Source organism: Rhea pennata, chromosome 22, assembly GCF_028389875.1.
Source record: "Rhea pennata isolate bPtePen1 chromosome 22, bPtePen1.pri, whole genome shotgun sequence".
In the NCBI taxonomy this organism is placed as follows: domain Eukaryota; kingdom Metazoa; phylum Chordata; class Aves; order Rheiformes; family Rheidae; genus Rhea; species Rhea pennata.
Genome location: NC_084684.1, coordinates 524971 through 544175, shown reverse-complemented (window position 1 = coordinate 544175; position 19205 = coordinate 524971). Strand labels below are relative to the sequence as shown.

The 19205-nt window shown below is 54.9% G+C and overlaps 1 protein-coding gene across 1 annotated transcript; it reads left to right on the top strand.

Annotated features, from left to right (window-relative positions):
- Positions 1-3033: 3033 nt before the first annotated feature.
- Positions 3034-18674, top strand: LOC134149901 (protein-arginine deiminase type-2-like). Its single transcript, XM_062593192.1, has 16 exons — positions 3034-3183; positions 5473-5656; positions 5797-5869; positions 7006-7067; positions 7362-7479; positions 8052-8177; positions 9266-9444; positions 9750-9853; positions 10313-10424; positions 10557-10664; positions 14017-14168; positions 14443-14587; positions 15638-15731; positions 17154-17239; positions 17462-17590; positions 18367-18674. The coding sequence occupies exons 1-16, from the start codon at positions 3092-3094 to the stop codon at positions 18598-18600; spliced, it is 1998 nt and encodes a 665-aa protein (XP_062449176.1). The 5' UTR covers positions 3034-3091; the 3' UTR covers positions 18601-18674.
- The last annotated feature ends 531 nt before the right edge of the window (positions 18675-19205 follow it).

Sequence of the window (19205 nt, the reverse complement as noted above, 5' to 3'; positions counted from 1 at the left end):
AACCTAAAAACTCCTCTGACCAGACCGACTATAGCTATAAAACCATGAGCCTCCAGCCATCTGTGGATAAACGTATACGTATACATACAAATACATATGTACACATTTATGTGTACGTCCCATGATGGTTCACCAGGTCTGATCTCCTTCCCGATCGCATAAAGCAAAGCCTGTGTCAAGAAGAGCACTTCTGCCTTGTGAAAATCCCACTCTCACTTTATAAACCAAGGTTCATCCAGCAGCTGGTTGAAGGAGCTTCCCAAGCTTCATGGCCCGAGACTCGCTGGTGCTTTTGCCGCCCCTTGTGCAAGAGGGACACGAGTTGGGCAGAGCCAACTCAGGCTCGGCGTGGGGTTAGGGGGGACACTGAGGACACCGTGGGACGGGATGCAGGTGACATCTAGTGGGACCGGGCAGCAGTGCCGTCCCCACCGCTCTGTCTCTGCAGGGCCTTGGGTGGCTCCCCAAAAGCAGAGCCACCTGAGCAAACCCACAACCAAAGAGGACACGGCGCTGGTGGTAAGGACTTCCTTTCTCCTTGGTTTTGGGTTCGCTCTGGGCTATTTTTACCTGTTTCAACTCCAAATTTGGTAGCGGGTTGCGCTCCTTCCCTTCTCCTACAGGTCCACAAGGTTCATTCTGCCTTAACTTCTTGGGTTTGCTAATCCTTCGCTGTAAATGGCAAGATTAAGGTGGAGAGCGCACAAATGCAGAGAGGTGAACAAATCCTACGATAAAACAAATCAGGTAATTTATTAACAAAAAAAGCTCAAAACCACAGGGGTAACAGCAGCCTCCCACCCACCCGGCGATTTGACCGTCACGCTGGCACAGCCTAGCAAGAGCTATCTGATCCTGGAGCAAGCTGCAAGCGCCGTAGAAGTTTCCTGAGTGATTTTGCAAGGGCTGCTCGGCTTCACGGGAAATTAGGGCAAATTTTGTCTCCACCGCGCTCGCGGAGATGTCCCCGCGGACGCCGGCTGGGGAAGACGGCAGCGGTTGGGAACCGCTCAGGCTCTGCAAGTCTAAAGCCTGAAATCAATGGTGAAGCCGGGTCGAGAAGCAGACTGGGCATGTTAAGTTCAATTTGGACGTTTCTAAAGCACATAAAAGGCCTTTTTTGCAACAGTGAAGCACCCTCACTTCAAAAAATGCTTGTGGTGCTTTTAAAAATCCCCAGTGATGCAGTGATCTTGGGGTCTTGCTGGAAGATGGGAGGGTGTGGGGTTTTTTTGTTTTTTTCTTTTAAGAAAAGGGAGGATTTAAAATAGCACGTGGCTTCCTTGCCAGCAACTGAAATGCTAAATGCCGGGGCATAGGAATTGGGAAGTGAGAGTGGCAAACAAGAAGCTGCTTTTCTTCATTTGCCTTCTTCCAAAATAGCCTTTGGACACCTCTCCTTCCACCAGCACGTGGGGGCCCAGCGAGCCCGGGGAGGCTAAGCCACGTCCTGCCTGGCTGGCCGGCGCACCACAAGGCAGATGCCTGCTGATGGTTGTGTTTTTGGAGGAAAAAAAAAAAAGAAAAAAGCACGAAAGCGCAGTGAGCCTTGCACGCTGCAAAGCCACGAGCTGGCGGATCGAGGCAGCTTGTGCAAACACTGTCACAGTTTTGGCTTTTTTTCTTTTTTTTTCTTTCCTTCTTCCTGGTTCCTCTTTACCAGTGTTTCTTGCAAGCCGGTGGTTTAAATAGATCAGGGTAGAACAGTGATGCTTTTTAGAAGAGAGGCGTTTTCCAGTTGCGGGCTGCAGGCGTGGGCAGGTATCGGTTTGGGGCGTTTAAATCAGGCTTAATCCAACCAGCATGTCCCCGTGCTAAATTTTGCACAGGGCTGTTGCTGCTCTAACCATGATGATCTAAGAGAGGCAAAGCTTGAGAGGGTGGTGGTTATACCTCTTTCTTTTATTCTTTGGTGATAACACATATGGCATTTAATAAAACACATTTCTTGCCACAAACTTACTCAGCACGTGCAGAGAATCAGGGAAACTGCCCGCGTTCCCAAGGTGTCCGTGTGCAGACGCGGTGCGGCAATGCAAAGCCCCCACTGCACGCTCGTTTGCTCAAGTCACGGCAAGGAAAAGGATCCAGTTTGGATGAGGATGTTTGCTTGCTGTGCCCTAGCTGAAAAGAAAAGCCCGAAAGGAATACAAATAGGGACAATCAAACCGAACGTTTCTGCTTCTCGGTTTTTAATCACTTGCGGCAGGTTATTCTAAAATCTGGTGAAGAAGTTTGGTTTTTAAAATGAATATTTAGCTTCATGTTAATAAAAAATGCAAACGCTTGTGTGGGCAGCAGTTGCTCCCAACACAAATTGCTGCATCGCCAGGGCAGCAAAACAGCATGCTCATTGTATAAAAACACCTCCATCTTCCCCTTTCGGCCTGAGCAAAGGCAGCTCATTCCCCAGCTTCCCTTTGAAAGTAAGTAGGGAAGAAAGGAGTGTCATGCTAGCCTGAGGGTTTGGAAAGTTTGGCTCGTCTTCCAAAGAGCAGCCAGGGTTTTTCCCTAGACAACGGTAAAGGACCGCGGCCACGACAGCGTGAGAGGTATAGCAGACACCAGCCAAAACCCAAAGCGTGCCCCGTGCTGTAAAAACACCCCAAAGCCAACTCTGCATCCGCCTCCGCTGCCGGCTGCCCCTTCCCCTCGGAGGCTGCCGCTACGGCAAAAGCCTGGGGCTTCTCTGGGGCGGACGGGGAGTCAGGGACGGAGAGCGAGGGACAGCTGGGGGAGCTCCTTGCAAAGGGCTCGGAGCTGGCTGGGCCTTGGGCCAGCCGCCCTCCCTCTCCATCCCTCCCTCCCAAGCCGTTGAGATCATGTTCATGTGGCTTCAGAGGGTCCAATCCAACCGGCCGTCATCTCCCTTCAAGCCCGAGGGGGGGGCAAAGGGGCCTGGCCCCCCCAGCCAAGTGTGATGGACTTTCTATGGGTCCAGTAGAGGAAGAGGAGGAGGGAGGCGTGCCAAGGGACGAAGGAGGGAGGAGGAGCCCGCACAGGCTGCTGCCCTGGGCTCAGTCCTACCTGCAGCAGGTGCGAGGGGTGCCTGTGCCCATCGTCCAGGTGTCTGGGCTCTGGAAGCGGCGAGATGCTGCGGGACCGCACGCTCCGGCTCCAGTATGGCAATCGCATCGAGGCCCTGTGCGTGCTGGGCACCCAGCTCTCCACCGATGTCTATGGGTGAGTCGGACACGTTAACTCTTCCCTCTCCCTCCTCTCTTGCGCCTTGACGTTTCTCTTCTCGTACCCCCTCTTCATGCCTTAGCCCCCTCCTCTGCTTCCCCCCACCATTTTTCCTTCTCTCTCCCAATCGGCACATTGGGCTGTTGCCCAGCTGCTAAGTCTCGGCATAGCCCTTCCGCAGGAGCCCCTGGAAATGTTTTTTGGGGGCGATAAGAGGGTGGAGAAGCTGAGAGCCCCCTCCCGTGCCTCCTGAAGCTGGCTCGCTGCCGTGCATACCCCCCATGCCGTGCAGTTTAACGCAATTCCCCAAGGAAAGAGCCTCGATTTACAGCACGCAGGAAGACCCGCGCGCTCCCCGCCCCAGGACCGGTCCGCACGCAGCTGCCGGTTTTCAGTGGGGAACCTCCAACCTGCCGGCCGGGAGAAGACGCAGCTATTCAGGCTGGTCTGACCCTGCATTTAGCGAAACGCTTTGCCCTCTGCAGAGAATCCAGCTCCTCTACAGGGCTAAAACCTGGTTCAGAGCATGTCTGAGCGATTCCTGTCTTATTTGATGCTCGCACGCGGGGCTGTGCCTTGCTCCGAGTCCTTCTGCAGCATTATTGAGGTGTCCCGTGGCTTTATTTCCAAAGAGCCATGATTCCTAGATTATACCGTGCAGTTGCAAAACTGTTCCTGAAAAGCTCCGTCTGGCCGGTGGACGTCATCCAGGAGGGAGATGAAGTGTTATAGCTGCCTGCGCTCTAAGTCGGGATACGCGCTGCCCACGCTGCCAGCAGCCAGCCCCGGCCTTTCGCTCTGCTGAGCAATGGCAGACCGGCGCCGGCAGTGCAAGCGCTCTCCGAGGAGCGGGCAAATCCTTCCTGGGGCTTTGCAAATCTGCGCAAGTCCCGGCAAAGAGTCTCAGGTGTCAGAGTTTGCACGAAACAAAAAAAGTACTTACCCAGGGTAAACACTCCAAAGGCAGCTTGATCCAACATCTGTGGCCAACAGATCCAGTTACCAAGCGGTATTTTCTTGGAAATTTGGAGACCTGAGGATTTCAGTCCCGAAAGAGCGTGCAAATTACCGCAACATAAACTCCGCACCCATAAGACAAAACATAGCTGCAATTCAGAAGGCCCCAAGATAATCGTTCCCTAAAAGAGAGGAAAAAAAAAACATATTAAGTTCAAATACTTTGTTCCAGTTAGTCATAGGCTGTGCCAGTCCTCACCCAGCTGCTTATGCAAGTCTCACCCTTGATGCTCAAAACAAACAGCACAGCTACAGCTCATCTGGCCTCTCTCCGGGTCAAATCTCCTCCTGGTGGGATTCCCAAACCCCAGAAACAAGGAAACCAAACCAGTTTTGCACACTTAATTAAATGCAATTTAACAATTGAAGAAATGCCCAGAGAGCATCAAGCGAGCATTCGAGTTTCCTCTTTTCCCTGATGCCAGTGCGGCGTGGGGCTGCAAAGGATGCGGTACCGGTGAGACGGCGGGTGCTCTCGGTGCCAGCACCGCTGCCACGGCGCTGGTCATAAACGGGCTGGAAAGGCTGACGCTCAAAGCGAGCCCAGACCTTGCAACCTGTAAGCAGCCCCAAAATAACAACCCTGGAAACAAGGGGGAAGGAGGGATGGGGAGCCGAGAGAGGCACGGGAGATCTGCCGAGTGGCTCGAGAAAGGCAAGGGTAGGTCAGGTGGGGAGTGGTGCAATACCTGCTATTTCTAGGTCAGACAAATTGCCCCTAAATTTGAATTTCCTCTGGCAAAAGCTTTCAGCTCATTTGAAATGCTCTTAGGATGAACTGTTAAAAAATCAGTTTGACTCCGTTTTAAAAAGAAACCCAAAATTCTGAATTGAAAGCAACTTTGAAACAATAAAAAGCAAGCTCTTCTGTTCCAGCAGTACTAACTGCTTCACCTGTAACTGCAATAGATTGCAATCTCATTTTTTATAAGCTAAAAAGAACCGATGTTGGCAAAATAGGTTAATTTTTCCAAAACAGCACGTTCTGCCATAAATCAGTCCCTTAAAGCGTTCCCAGGCAATGACAGTTATATGCAGCTTTTTGAAAGGACAGAAGGTAGAAGGGAGCTGGTGGCTAGCGCGGAGATGCCAACGTGCCTGGTCTTGGTTATGGCTCGAGGAGAGAAATTGTTCTGGGAACAGTGTGTTCTGGGCTGCTCACGACGAGGTGAAACCTCGTCCTCACCGTAGCACGGTGCCGGGCGCCCCGATTTCGGTGAGTTTGGGAGCGCCTCGGCTGAGCGCAGGCCTCCGAAAACCCCTTTGCAGAGCGGCTCCGGCCGGCGCGGTCTCCTTCGGCCTCAAGCACACGGAGGCGGTGAAGGTGGAGGTCGTCACCGGGGAGCGAGCGGAGGCGGCGCCGCCGAACGGGGGGCCGCGCTGGCCTCTCGACGAGGGGACGGTCCTGAGACTCAGCATGAGCCAAGCCAGCGCGGAGGTCAATGACAACAAGGTGAAAAGCGGGATGTCGGGGGTCTGGGCAGCCTCTCTCCTTCGCTGGGATGACGTGGACCAAAGCATCGCTCCGCTGCCCGCAGGCGCCGGGCGCTGTCATCCCGCCCTCGCTACTCACGTGTGTTTGGGTATTTCCAGGTGACCGTGAGCTATTTCGGAGAGGAAGGGGGACAGCCCATCAACCAAGCCGGCGTCTTCCTCACGGGCGTCAGTGAGTACGATGCTTTCACGCAGCCAGAGCTGCAATCCCTCTTCACCTGCTTGCGGAGCTGCAAAAATCCCATCCTTCGGGAGCAAAGCAAGCAGCGCGAGCCGGCAGGCTCTGCGCATGCAGAGGGCCAACAGCACGGGCAACACTAGAAGCATCTTGTTGCTCCCTCCGCAGACGCCCTGCCGAAGTCCATTTTTGTCACCTCCAGGGGCTTAGCAGGGCGATGTGGGTGCAAGTCCTTGTGCAGAGGGTCGTGGGAGACACTTTGAGAGCAAAACTCCTCAATCCTTTTCCCTCGCTTTGATAATTTTTGCTTGAAAGAAGCTGCATGGCTTAGCAAGTTGTTCTTCCCACCGTCCTAGCTGCAAAAGAGCTTCTGTACCAAGCGAGCCATCTCACATGGTGCCTTGAAACATGCCCAGAAACCCAATCCACCTTCCCTCCGGCACCTCGGCGCGGTGGAAAGCATCCAAGTGTGTCGCCACAGCAGCGGCGTGTCTGGAGGGAAGGAGCGGAGGGCGAGAGAAATGCCGCGCCGTGCTCTCAGGCGCCCTCGGGCTGGGGTGGTGGTGGTGGTTGGAGGTGAATATTGGGACTGGCCTAAATCCTGCAGATAAACCATACTGCACCGTGCATTTTCCCCGAGCCTAGGTTATATCTAGAGCGTGAATATTAACCACTTCGTTTAACACAGTAACTCAGGCCATCTGCTCTGAGCAGGGCCTGTAATGTGGAAGCAGAGACGAGCTCGGATTTGTCAGGTCAGACCCGGGCCAGATGGGCTCTTGCTTGCAACAAACCACAAAACCACGGCAACAACTGCTTCTCCAAAGGGCACGGCAAAATCTCAGCTGGTTAAAACCCAAAGCCCACGGAGATTTCTCCACCGATCTCGAAACCTCTTGGGTTGGCTCCCAGAAGCAGCGGGCTCGTTTCTCCCAGCTCAGGTCCGTCGCCAGCTCCCGTGTCAACCCTGCAGACCTGCTCCTGGTGCTTTCTGCCAGAGGACGAGATGCATCCCGCTCTGCAGAAATCCCGAGCAGATGCTTTGGCCCTGCTCAGAGCTGCATTGCCTGCCAAAATCTGCCTTAGTCAGGGCTGGAGAAAGGCCTGACTGCGGGTGTCTGTGTTCCCAGGGATCTCTCTGGACGTCGACGCAGATCGGGATGGAGTGGTGGAAAAGAATAACCCCAACAAGGTAATCCAGCCTCTACTTTCTCGACACGAACCGAAAGTTAGGCAGCACAGACCTTCTTGCTCTGCCTGTCCCCATCTCTGCCCGCACGGGACAAGCAGTCACTGTCAAGGGGGAAAATCCACGAAAGCAGAGCATCAAAACCAACCTGGGAGCTCAAGGCAAACCCCGGCTTGAGCCCAACCGCGGGTCTGGCTGCTCTTCCTGGGGTCACGTTGCTGGCGCCCAGCACATCCCGGGTCTGTGACAACTGCCACCGTTCCTGGGTGCTTGCTAAGCCAAGGCGGTGTATTTTAGGCGACCTGGACGTGGGGCCCAGACGGGCAGGGGGCCATCCTGCTTGTGAACTGCGACAGGGAAAGCCCTTTGATTCCTGCGCCTGACTGCGATGATGAAACGGTGTTCAGCAAAGAAGGTACGCGGCCCCATGGCCATCCCCAACCCCGGCTCGTCACGGCCAGGTTAAAAGCACTGGCGGGATATTTTCACTACCCCGTTGCTGCTAGCACCACGGGGCAGCAAGACAAAAGGCAATTTTTACAGTCTAAATTGCACATCTTAGGAGGCAAACGTTGACATTTTACGTTGTTCGTGCAACTACCACGTTCTTTTGGTCTCTGCTGGTTAAAACAATTCAGTTTTGCTTTTCAGCGTCCTGTGAACTGGAAAACCGCTTCAGTTTTGGAGCTAGAGAGCCTATTCTTACAAAGAAAAAAAAAAAAAAAAAAAAGAGAGCGAGAGAGAGAGAATTTTGTGCTACTTGTGAATCAGGAAGTTTTAAAAAGTCATCTGTGTCCTTGCTAAGTCTGAGGTCAGAGCCATGCAGGCCCCTCAGAGGCTCTGCTTCGAAAGCGAGCAATGCAAAAATGCTCTTGGGTTCCTTGGTCCCTCTCCTTGAGCCAGACTTGATTTTAGCGGAGATTAAGTTTTGCTTCGGACCTAGCTGCCTCCACGCCGGCCCCAACTTCATCTGTGTTTCAACCACAGATTTGCTGGACATGTCTCGGATGGTCCTGAGGACTGAAGGCCCGCAGAGGCTCCCCCGGGGATACGAAATCGTTCTCTACGTTCCCGTCTCGGACGCTGACAAAGTCGGGGTCTTTTACGTGCAGAGTAAGTCCTTCCTTGCCGCGTTCTCTGCCTCTTCCCCAAGCTCATGACACTTTTATACCCCCCCCCCCCCGTAAGCTCTTCTCTTTCTGTCCCCAATCGTGCCCTTTCGGCGCTCTCAAAAATGGGCTCCTGAAGCAAACGCTGCCCTTGGCAGCCCTTATCCGGCCACGGTGGGCAGTTTCTCTAGCAACCACACCAGTTTTTCCAGGCTTGGCTGTTCTCCCTTTTCAGTCAGTCCCTTCCTCCGCTACTAGCAGCTCCAGGGATCGCAGCCGTTTGAGACGAGCCAGAAAAATAACCTTTGGGAAAAATATTTGCCAGCTTTAAAGCATTTTGGCAGGAGCCAGGGTGGGTAGCTTGGACGGAGCTGAAAGCACAGAGCCCACGTGGGTGGCAGGGCCTGCCCCTCCCTGGGTTCAGCCTGCGGGACCCCTCTCGCCGCGTCCACGCCGGCCTGGATCCGGGGAAGGCCAGAAGAGGCATGCGCAGCCCACCCCTCTCCCCCTCGGGATGCAGAGAGCATTTTGGAGAGCAGCTCCTCACTGCCCCAGCCCAGCCCTCAAAGGCCCCACAAATCCACCTCCCCCAGCTGAAACCCAAGCCCGCGGCCTGGCGAGCTCGCTCGGCGCTCGCTCCCTTAGCTCGGATGACAGCGCGCCGGCCCGGGCTCCCAGCCACCCCACTGAATTAATTGGGAAGGCATCCAAGAGCCGAGTGACAGGTCTCAAGTCTCAGCCCGTCACCTAGGAGCCTGCAGGCATTGCTACCCATGGCAGCCAAGGTCGGGGGGCTGCAAGGGCAGGCGCCCCGCAAAAAAATGTCTTTTGACAGTGGCTCCGGGGAAGGAAAGGATCTGGGATGCTTCACCCTTGTCCCGGGATTGCAAAATTGCAAGAGACGGAGTGGTGTTAAGATGTTTCTGTTGGGTGGACGCTACGTCCATCAGAAGAGAAACAGCTCCAGCATAGATGGACTGCGATACTTCGTCTCTGGGGATACAAAGAAGCAAAACAAGTTTTAGGCCACCGTTGAAATTTGAGGAACAGCAGCTGCGCGAGCCCATCCTGAACTCTCCCTTTTTCCCCCAGATCCCTTCTTTGGGCAACGCTACATCCACATCCTGGGCAGGCAGAAGCTGTACCACACCGTGCAGTACACGGGCGGCCCCGCGGAGCTGGAGTTCTTCGTCGAGGGACTCCGCTTCCCGGATGACAGCTTCCCCGGGCTCGTCTCCATCCACATCAGCCTCCTGGAGCCCCTGGCCGAGGTCTGGAGGCAGCCGGGGAAGGGGCGTTGGATGGGAGGCTGCAAAGGCTGCAGGGCCGCGGACAAAGGGGATGGGCAATGCAAGGAGAGCAGTCGCGCAGCCAAAGGGCGTAGAGTAGTTGTTACCTTAACTCAGAAACGACCCCGTAAGTAAGGCACGTTGGCGAGACGGTGGTAAACGGAGAGCTCAGGGCGCAGCAGACCTCGGCCGCCTTGGCCGCCGGCCCTCCCGGGCCCCGCCGCCGGTGCGTATAGGTATCGCCGTGCTCCTCCTCCGCCCGCGTCTCAGCGTCTTCCTCCCCGCAGGGTATCCCCCAGGTGCCGATTTTCACCGACACCGTGGCGTTCAGGGTAGCGCCGTGGATCATGACCCCCAACACGCTGCCACCGGCGACCGTCTTCGTCTGCAGGTAAAAGCCTGTGGAAGGTGCCTGCCCCACCGAACCGGTCCATCTTGGCGGGCTGGCTAACATGCCCTGGGCGTCGTGGAGGGACAGGCCCCGTTAGCAGCCCTCGGCACCCTCCCAAGTGCCTGCTGTGGCCTCCCGTCCTTCCTAGACGCGCGCCGAGAGCCTCTCCGTTGATTTAAGCCGCGGATTCAGCCAGCCGGTTCACAAGGCTGTAGGAAGTTGTGCCGCATTTTGCCGATGGCAGAGAGATGAGCCACAAAAGCCGAGGCGCCCGAAAACAGGGCCGCAAACCGTTGCCCAGCAGCACCCGGGCTGGCCCGGGTCGTTGAGCCACGGCCTGGGTACCTGCCCTGGGTGCCAGGGGGGCGACGGGCGGAGGGGAAGGCAGCCGGCTGGGGGCGAGCGTCCGTCCCAGCCCAAGCGCTTCAGTCGCTTCCCTCCTACCTTTCGCCTTTCCAGCGTGAAGGACAATTACCTCTTCCTCAAGGAGATAAAGAAGCTGGTGGACAAAGCCAGCTGCAAGCTGAAGGTTTGCTCCGGCTACATGAACCGCGGCGACCGCTGGATGCAGGTACGGAAGCACCAGAGGCGACCAAGCAGGCTGCTGGCCAGGGGACCTACCCTAAAGCGGAGCCCTGCAGAGGGGCTGCCTTTCCTGCCGGCAGATATGCGATGCCTGGTTTTTCCCCTTCACCTTGTATAGGATGAAATCGAGTTTGGCTACATCCACGCTCCCCACAAAGGCTTCCCAGTGGTGCTGGACTCCCCCCGAGATGGAGGGCTGAAGGACTTCCCCATCAAGGAGCTGCTGGTAAGAGCAGGCTGGTCCCTCCACGGGCGGTCACCCTCTCCTGTCTTGCCCCAGGAGCTCCAGGCTGTGTCCAGCCTGTCTCGGAAACCTCCAATTCCTCCACACCTTTCCTCCTGAAGGCCCCCAGGACAAGAGGGGCCAGGAAAGCGCTCGCCTTTCTCATAAAGAAGGACTTCTGCCAAAATCTGGGGCAGGTCAGGGCAGATTTCTTGACACCAAATTTTTGAGCACTGGGCTGGCTTTTCCTTTCCTTTTCTGCACCTGCAAAGATGCTTCAGTTCTTGAGCAGAACAGGAAAGGAAACTGTAAGAGGAGGCAATCTACTCGCTCAAAAGATGCAGGCAGCTGCCAACAAATCCCTACAGGGCTTCTCCACCAAATGCAAAGGGCCAGGATAGGAAGGGTGTGCAAGGAGAGCTGCCTGGGAGAGCAGTGACCCTGGACAACACATTCTGGGAGAGCCCAGTGAAGACAAACACGGATAGAAGAGGGCCAAACCTGTAACTATGGAACTTCGCAAGCTGGAGTTCAGCCTCCGGCGACATTAAATCACGTAGCCTTGTCAAACGTAGTGATGGAGACCTGAATATCACCCCCTCGGGGCCGTCTCCCATACTCAGGACAGAAAGGGCAGGAGATCCTCGGGTAGCTGGGAACTCTCTGACCCCATCAGCCCAGCCAGACCCACCCAGCGTCACTACAGACAGCTCCCAGCAGAGAGCTGCAGGCAGCCTGGCGCCTGGCTCCCGTCCTAGCGAAGGACCCTCGTGTCTTAACACCCCATCCAAAGAGCCACAGGGCTTCGAGAGGACTCTGCCCGTCCTTGTGGCAGCCTCAGTCTATCCCTTTTCCACAGCAGTAACTGGAGAAGAGGACGGCGCGCTGGCATTTTAACATCGGCAGCTCACTTTTTCGCTGCGTGTCAGTTTGGGGAAGGTTAATCGCTTTCAAAAGTGTTGAAATACATCTTTTATCATGCCTGAAATGAGTACATGCAGTCCTGGATTTGTCAGGCAGGATGGGAATAGCATGCTGATCTGCTCCTTTACAAGTAAGTCAGGCAACTACGCGTATCTGCCCTCTTTAGGAATTGCTTTGCTTCATATTTAAAGAAGCAATTTCAGCCTTTGGAGCTGCTAACACATTCTATTCCAATCTTCTGCTTTGAAGCCTCCCCTAATCTCCACTATCTTTCCAATCTCATTTTCCAGCTAGGACAATTTAGCCAAACACAGCACATACACGGGTCCTCCTCTCCCGCGGCAAAGCTCTAAGCCTCTGGGACCCTGAGCTAGGGGAAAAAAGAGACAGGAGGGAATTAGCCCCTCAAAGTCAGGCTGGAACTGATAGGACTTGGATGCCATGAAGCTAGCACTAGGGAGGAAGACGACAGCAACCTGACAATCGAAACCGTACTGGCTCTGTGGCTTACTAAATGGAAATAGGCTGCAGGCAGGTGGGAGATGCTCGGTCTCTCCCACAGCATCCGTGAGCCTTCAGGGAAAGGCTCTTCGACCCCCAGCCATCCTCCAAAAATGCACCCCAAAACGCGCAGAGAACCTTGGAGAAAGGCTGCCCCGCTGCGTCCCGTCTCATCCCCGCAGAGCAGAGCCGCCCCCAGTTTTCCACGAGGTGGGAAGCCCTGACTTGCTAGAATTCACCCCAGAATGGTGGGGGACAGGAAAGGCGGGGGGAAGGGGCAGAGCATCCTGTTTGCTACAGCTGTGTTTGCTTGGCATGAACAAAGTCTTTGTTCTGTGGGTAGATCGGAGCAGGACGGAGCAAAAGCCTCAGAGAGGGACAAGGAACAGAGGGGGTTGGGACTGGCAGCTTGCAGCTTCTCCAAACACCTCTGATTAAAGAAGCAAACTTCCAATTCTTGACTTCGCACCCTCGGGTGCCCCCCCCTTCGGTTTTACTAAGTCAGATGCTTCTCTTCCTTGACTGCGTCGCTGCAGCTCCCATCCCTCCACTGCATCTCCCCAGCCCCGGGATGACACCGAGGCTTTTGCACCGAGCACCGCCGTGCTGGCGTGAAGCCGAACCTCGCAGTTCTCGCGCTGCGAATTCACAAGGCTGTGAATGCTCTGTCACGAGCTCCCAAACCGTGCCAACCTAGATCAGAACGAGCAAGGACAGTCTGCAGCTTCTCATGGACTGCATTTACGTCCTGGATCCCTGCAGAACCATTGCAAGATTTTTGTCCTGCTGCTGGCAGTCGGTTTTGCCTTGTTTTTAGTACTTCAGTCTCCCTCTAGTGCATTCAAGTCTAGCATGTCACAACCACAGCAAAAAAAGGGTAAACTACCCCGCATGAATAGCACCTGAAATCACAGGTGTACTAAGTCCTCAAATCAGGTTTAAATAGGATTTAAGTGAAGCACAGCCCTTCAGGTAGTTCTTATTCCTAGGCTGGATTTATGCTCTGGCACTGAGCTCAGGCTCTCACTTGACACGAGCCATCTAGATGTTCAGCTTCGAGGCTCCCCCATCACCTAAATAATTAGCTTAACTCGGACACTTAACCGTTGGCTGCAGGATGCCAGAGGAGATCTATCCCTGGCTCAGCGCTCCAGCTCTGTGCTTGGCATTTGCCATCTATTACCGAGACCAGCTGACTCAGAGGCTTTCATCCTTTTGCTATTCATACTAAGGCTGCTTCTTTGTCTCCAGAGACTGGCCCTTGTCCAGGGATGGCTTTTGCTCTTGATATTTTTACCCCTCGGAGCAGATCGGAGCCCAGCAGGAGGAATGTTTTGCGTGCCTGGATTTTTCCTGCAGACGGTTCTGGTTGCCAGCGGGACTAGCCACGTTCCCGGCCGCTTGCGTGGCTGCCAGGAGTTTTGGTGTGCCCAGCGAGGCCCCTGATAGTTTTGCTATAGGTGGGAGCATGTGACCTTGCGAAATAAACAGCGACCAGCCGAGGTGCAGCCCTTCTGCAACACGAGAGGTGACCTGGGCAGAGCCCCGCTCTGGGAGCTAAAACTCATCCCAGTGCCTGTGTGGCCTCACGGATACAAGAGGGACTGGCTGGATTTCTGCCTGGGAAGTGGGTGTAGCCCCGGATGCAGCGAGCACAGGCAGATCCATGCCACAGGGTGGAAGAGGTCTTGCACTGTCTGTGCTGCCAAACCCTCGGGGCCGGGAAAATGACTGGGGCGCGTGCCCAGGGTCATCTCACAACCTCCTCCTGTAATCCATCCCTACGCCATTCTCCATTAACGCCTTTCCCTCCGCAGCAGCATCCGCACAGAAATGCCGGGGCAATAAACACGTCCCCACGCACTTCAAAGAGTGCAGGCACGGAGCGGGGAATTTGGGACAAAACCCTCAGCACTCTCTCTTTTCCCAGGGCCCAGACTTTGGCTACGTGACCAGAGAACCCCTGTTTGAGGTAGTCACCAGCCTCGACTCCTTTGGGAACCTGGAGGTCAGCCCGCCGGTGACCGTCGGTGGGAAGGAATATCCCCTGGGGAGGATCCTCATTGGAAGCAGCTTCCCCACGTAAGAGAGATGCAGAACCTACGAGTTTGGGAGCAAAGGAATAGCAAATAGATACCTAAATGCCATGCAAAAAACCTGTGTTTTCAGGCACAAATCAGTTGTTCTTCCGTGGGGTGGGTGCACTTGGGAGCACCCAGTCCCAGCGCTAAATCTCTGTCATCACATTCACTCCCCTCCTTCCTTCACCCTTCCTCTGTCTTGGTTATCACGTGTGCACAGATATACGCATAAGTATTTCCCTTATTCCCTCTTTTTGGGGGCATTTCACCACCAGATCCGCGGGGAGGAGAATGACTAAAGTGGTGAGGGATTTCCTCTACGCCCAACAAGTGCAGTCGCCTGTGGAACTGTACTCCGACTGGCTGACCGTGGGCCACGTCGACGAATTTGTCACCTTTGTGCCCAGTCCTGACGCAAAGGTAAGCAGGCAGCATCCCGAAATATGTGACTGACTACAGGGAACTGCGAGGGTCGCGCTGCTCAGCGGCTACTCTGAGCACCGTGGCAGCCTCCTGTCCTTCAGCAGCCTAAGTCCGGCATGAAAACCGGTCTCTGCTGTCTTGGGAAAGGGCAGAAGAAGCTGCTGTGTTTGCTGCATGAGGGATGAGCGGAGGTTTTCATGTGCAGTTGCTCCAAAGGGCAGCTTGGCTTTCAGGGTTGGTTCCTCCAAAAGGCCCCCAGACAAGGCTCAGAGTGACTAATCTAAGTCGGACTCCTCCAGCGAAAGCCCCACAGCTCGTTCTGTATATCTTGAATGACCAAGTCACTGGTTGGATTCACTCTCTAAAGTCTCCCAAACAAGTGCTCCGTGAACACAGACAGGCACTTGCCTAGCTAATACCTAGGCAAGATATTAACCTATATTTGGAATACTATCCAGATATATCTGGAAACAGACTCTTCATCTATCCTGCTTGTAGTAGCCCAGGCTGTGAGCATCACTCCCTGCAGAGCCCCAAGGAGCCAAGCAGCCCCCTTACGCCCAGCCCCAAATCCCCCAGCAAGCAAACAGCTCCCTGCCTGCCTGGTGTTTATACTCCCTGCCTGGAGCGGGCTGGGTGAGCAGGATAGGGCCATCCTGGCACACACCCAGGTGCAATCCTCCTCCCTGCCCCATCACTCCCACGTGGGGCAGATAAGTTGGAATTTATCAGTGTTTCAGCTCTCATTTAGATACACTCTCTCAGTACTGTAGCAGGAAAGATCCTAAATGACAGCAGAGATGTCTACATTTAAGGCTCACGTTTCTCGCAGAAGCCAAAAACACTTCTGAAGCTCATCCAGGGTGGCTTTCCTGGAGAGGGGCACAAATGTGACAGCTTCAAATGGCCCTCCCCTTTGCTGCCAGCCCCTCTCCCCAGCTGTTCGGAGCCCGGGCGCCCCGACAAGCTGGGCTGGCTGGCTGGCCATCCTTGCATGATGCTTCCCTCGCCGTGAGCAATGAGCGCTTAAACTCCCGTTTCCCCCAGCGATTTCGGATGCTCCTGGCCAGCCCCGCGGCATGCTACAAGCTCTTTCGGGAGAAGCAGAAGGAGGGCCAGGGTGAAGCCACCATGTTCAAAGGTATGGGGATTACCTGGCAGCTGCGGCCAAAGCAGGCAGCCCTGCGAACGGGGCGGGCGGCGAGGCCGAAGGGTCGGAGCAAAGAGGCGTTTCCGTCAGCCTGGAGGAATTTCGCAAGCCTCCGCCGAGGTGGGGGGAAAACGTGCTGGTCTCTGTCCCCAAGCTAAAGGCCGGCTTTGATGCAGGATGAGGGAGTCGCATCTAGGGTGCGGAGCAGCCAGCCTGAGGGCGGGAGCGAGGAAGAGCCAGCACGCACCTGACTGAGGCGTGGGTATTCGGGACGCGTGCACGAGGAAGGGGACCTTCTCCCGCCCCTGCAGCGGTTGTCCTTCAAGCCTGACAAACAACACCGACCCGACGGGCCTTTCTTTGCGGCAGGATGCCTGCCCACACACGCCATACCCGGCCCCCTCAAGTGCTATTTTGAGAACCCGAGTGGGCCTGGGGGGATGAAGCCCTCTGCACAGAGGTGACTTTTGCTCAAGGAGCTTCTCTGCCCACTGTAAATACCACCAGACCTCCTGTGGCTTCACCTGCGCATTTCAGAGAGCTGCAAAAAGTGGGCCGGGGCACAACCAGGAGCCACGGACTCTCGTGCCACCCCAAACCAGTGCCACAGACTGGCACTGAAGTTTTCTAAGTTTTTGCTCTCCTGCCCTTCCCTCCCATACTCCATAGGTGGGCTACAAGTGCCTTGATTTCTTTCAAACTGGCTGTACTGGAGACTTAATCTCTGATTTAAAACAACAGCTATTGCCCAGGCAGAGCAGCTGTTGGCTAATAAACCATCTGCAAGCAGTCAAGGCATTAACCAGCTCGTAAGAGCAGTAGTGACTTTCTGATCACTCTGGACAGGCAGTTTGGGCACCTTCTAATCTCAGTTTTGCTTAGGATGAAATTCATCCGTCTGTGACAGGATCAGGAAAAAGACATCCACACCTCTGAAGGGCCCCTGAGCCCTCTGGGCTCAGGTCACTTCCGTTTGTCCAGGATCCAGCCATCCAAAGGCGAGGGGTGACCTCATCTCTTCCTGGATTTATCTGCCCAGCACCTGGATGATAGGGAGATGACAGCTCTGATTTTATGGAGCTGGGAACTGAGGCAGCAGAGAAATTTAGCAGCCAATTATTCCCTGGGCAGGAAGATGGACTACACAACCTTTCCAAATGCTTTCCAGGCCAGGCTAGGACACTGAGAAACAGCCAGGGATTTCCCTCGTGCCTGGTCTTCCCTATTGGGAGTCCCAGCAGCCTCAACCAGAGGCGTTATTCCCAGCATCTTCTGCCTTTGCCGCAGTCGGGGAGCTGACATGTGAAATTCGGGCTTTTTCTATCTTTGCACCTTGTCTTAAGCACCACAAGCCAGGCTTCTGGAAGCTGACAGCAGGCATTTCATTTCCCTGATTGGGATTTGTATTTGTAGGATACTCCGGGACAGACACCAAACGAGTCACCATTAACAAAGTCCTTTCCAACGACGTCATGGTGCAACAGAATCAGTACGTCCAGGTAATAACCACGGCAGGGCAGCCGGCACCCCGCAGGCACAGATCACCGGGAGGGAGACAGGAAAACCTGTGGGTCTGAGCATAGTGGGGACAAACACGGCAATCCCACACACCAGCCTCCGGAGGCTTCCCGTGTTAGCTCCATCACTAGGATGCCTAGGAAGGCGCTGCATTTCAGCAAAAACTCGTGCAGACCCCAACCTCTCTTCTCCCCTCACTCCAGCGCTGCATTGACTGGAACAGAGACATCCTCAAAAAAGAGCTGGGCTTGACAGAGAGTGATATCATCGATCTGCCGGCCCTCTTCAAGATGGACAAGCACGGCAAGGCCATGGCATACTTCCCCAACATGGTGAGAGGCGTTCCTGCTCCTCGGGTCCTCACCGACTCGCAGGGGAGATGTGGGCGTTGGGCTGAGAGAGGGGGTTTCAGTAGAACAGATGTCATGCACGGATGACCACACAGTAGCAAGAGTCGGGCAGGTAAATCCTCAAAGCTGGCAGTTACAGAGAGAAAGAAAGAGGATTTTTTTTTTTGCAGGATAAAATATCTTCATCAAGTTCTTCACCACTTCTAGCTTTTTTTTAATAAGTCAGCATTACTGGGTTTGAGGTTTATTTAGCCAAATCCTTTTTTCATCTTTAAAATACAGCAGGGATAAGAATCCTATAGATCCAGTGGGTTTGGAGCTGCAGGTTGGGAAGGGAGCCAGGCAATCCCTGGCCGTGACCCTCGCCTCCGCAAGGACATGGATGGGCTTGGATGGAGAGGCAAACCTGGCAGAGCAAAACTGATCAAGTTGCTTTCTTCCCATAAATAATCTACAGCTTAAGCCTGTGACAGATGGTTACTCCACTTCTGCCAGGAGAGGCTACCTCCCTCTTCCAATGCAATCTAATAAATGCCCCCTAAAACCTTCCCTTGGGATTGTCCAGAGAAACGAGACATTCCCCCTGCCAGCAGCCCCCCTTTTCCCAGAAAGAGACACCATGTGGCTCAGAAAACCCAGCCGTGTCTCGAAAGACCTTTTGAAGAGGCCAGCTGGCCAGAATTGCAAGGTTTTGAAAGCAGTCCAAATGCAGAAGGAGAAAACGATGCCACGTGGAGGTAACCTTGTTCACTGTACAGGTCAACATGATCGTGCTCTCCCAGGACCTGGGCATCCCCAAGCCGTTCGGCCCCATCATCGAGGGGGAGTGCTGCTTGGAGCAGCACGTCCGCTCCCTCCTTGAGCCCCTGGGCTTGACGTGCAGCTTCATCGACGACATCTCCTCCTACCACAAGAACCTGGGGGAGGTCCACTGCGGCACCAATGTCCACCGACGACCCTTCTCCTTCAAGTGGTGGCACGTGATGCCCTAGACGCTGGCAAGCTGGCAGTGGCACCCCTGCTGCACGCTCGGAGGTGGCTCCTGGGCACTTGCGGCTGTGTGTTTTTGCTCATGGTTCAGTCAACATAGATGTGAGGTGCCAGGAACGTTTGCACACCGCAGATCTCTGTCCAGTCCCGTCCCCCCCCTCCCCTCAGCTCACATTCTTGCCTTCCTCATTGCCTTTTGGGGCCGGTGGAGACGCAGCGATGGGGGGTTTGGGTGGAGAGGAGAAATACGGGAGAAAAACGGCCATTTCTGGTGAGGTGCGGTGCCAACAACTTATACTGCTGAGAATAAAACGAGGAAACACTTCAGGACCATCCTCCTTTCCATGAGGACGCCGTTTGCAACTCCTCCGCGCCGCTTGAGCGGCGATGACAAAAAGCAGCCCCCAGAAGAAGGGGTCTCTGAAGCGACGCTCCTGTTTTCACGGGGCTCTGGCAAACAGAGTTTCCCCCCTTCAGTACATGAGAAGGGGGAAAAACCCAATGATGAAGGCGTTAAACAGCAGCGGCAATGTGCCGCCCCCCCCAGGCCCTTGCTGGGCTGGGAGCTGGATGGGGGGGGCAGTGCTGCCGCCTAGGCCCTTGAGTG

What these genes read in the sequence shown, in the direction of transcription:
- LOC134149901 (XM_062593192.1), top strand. Translation starts at nt 3,092, where the DNA reads ATGCTGCGGGACCGCACGCTCCGGCTCCAGTATGGCAATCGCATCGAG. An exon ending in CGGAGGTCAATGACAACAAG is followed by an intron (nt 5,657 to 5,796) that starts GTGAAAAGCGGG and finishes GGGTATTTCCAG; the next exon opens with GTGACCGTGAGCTATTTCGG. An exon ending in GCGACCGTCTTCGTCTGCAG is followed by an intron (nt 9,854 to 10,312) that starts GTAAAAGCCTGT and finishes TCGCCTTTCCAG; the next exon opens with CGTGAAGGACAATTACCTCT.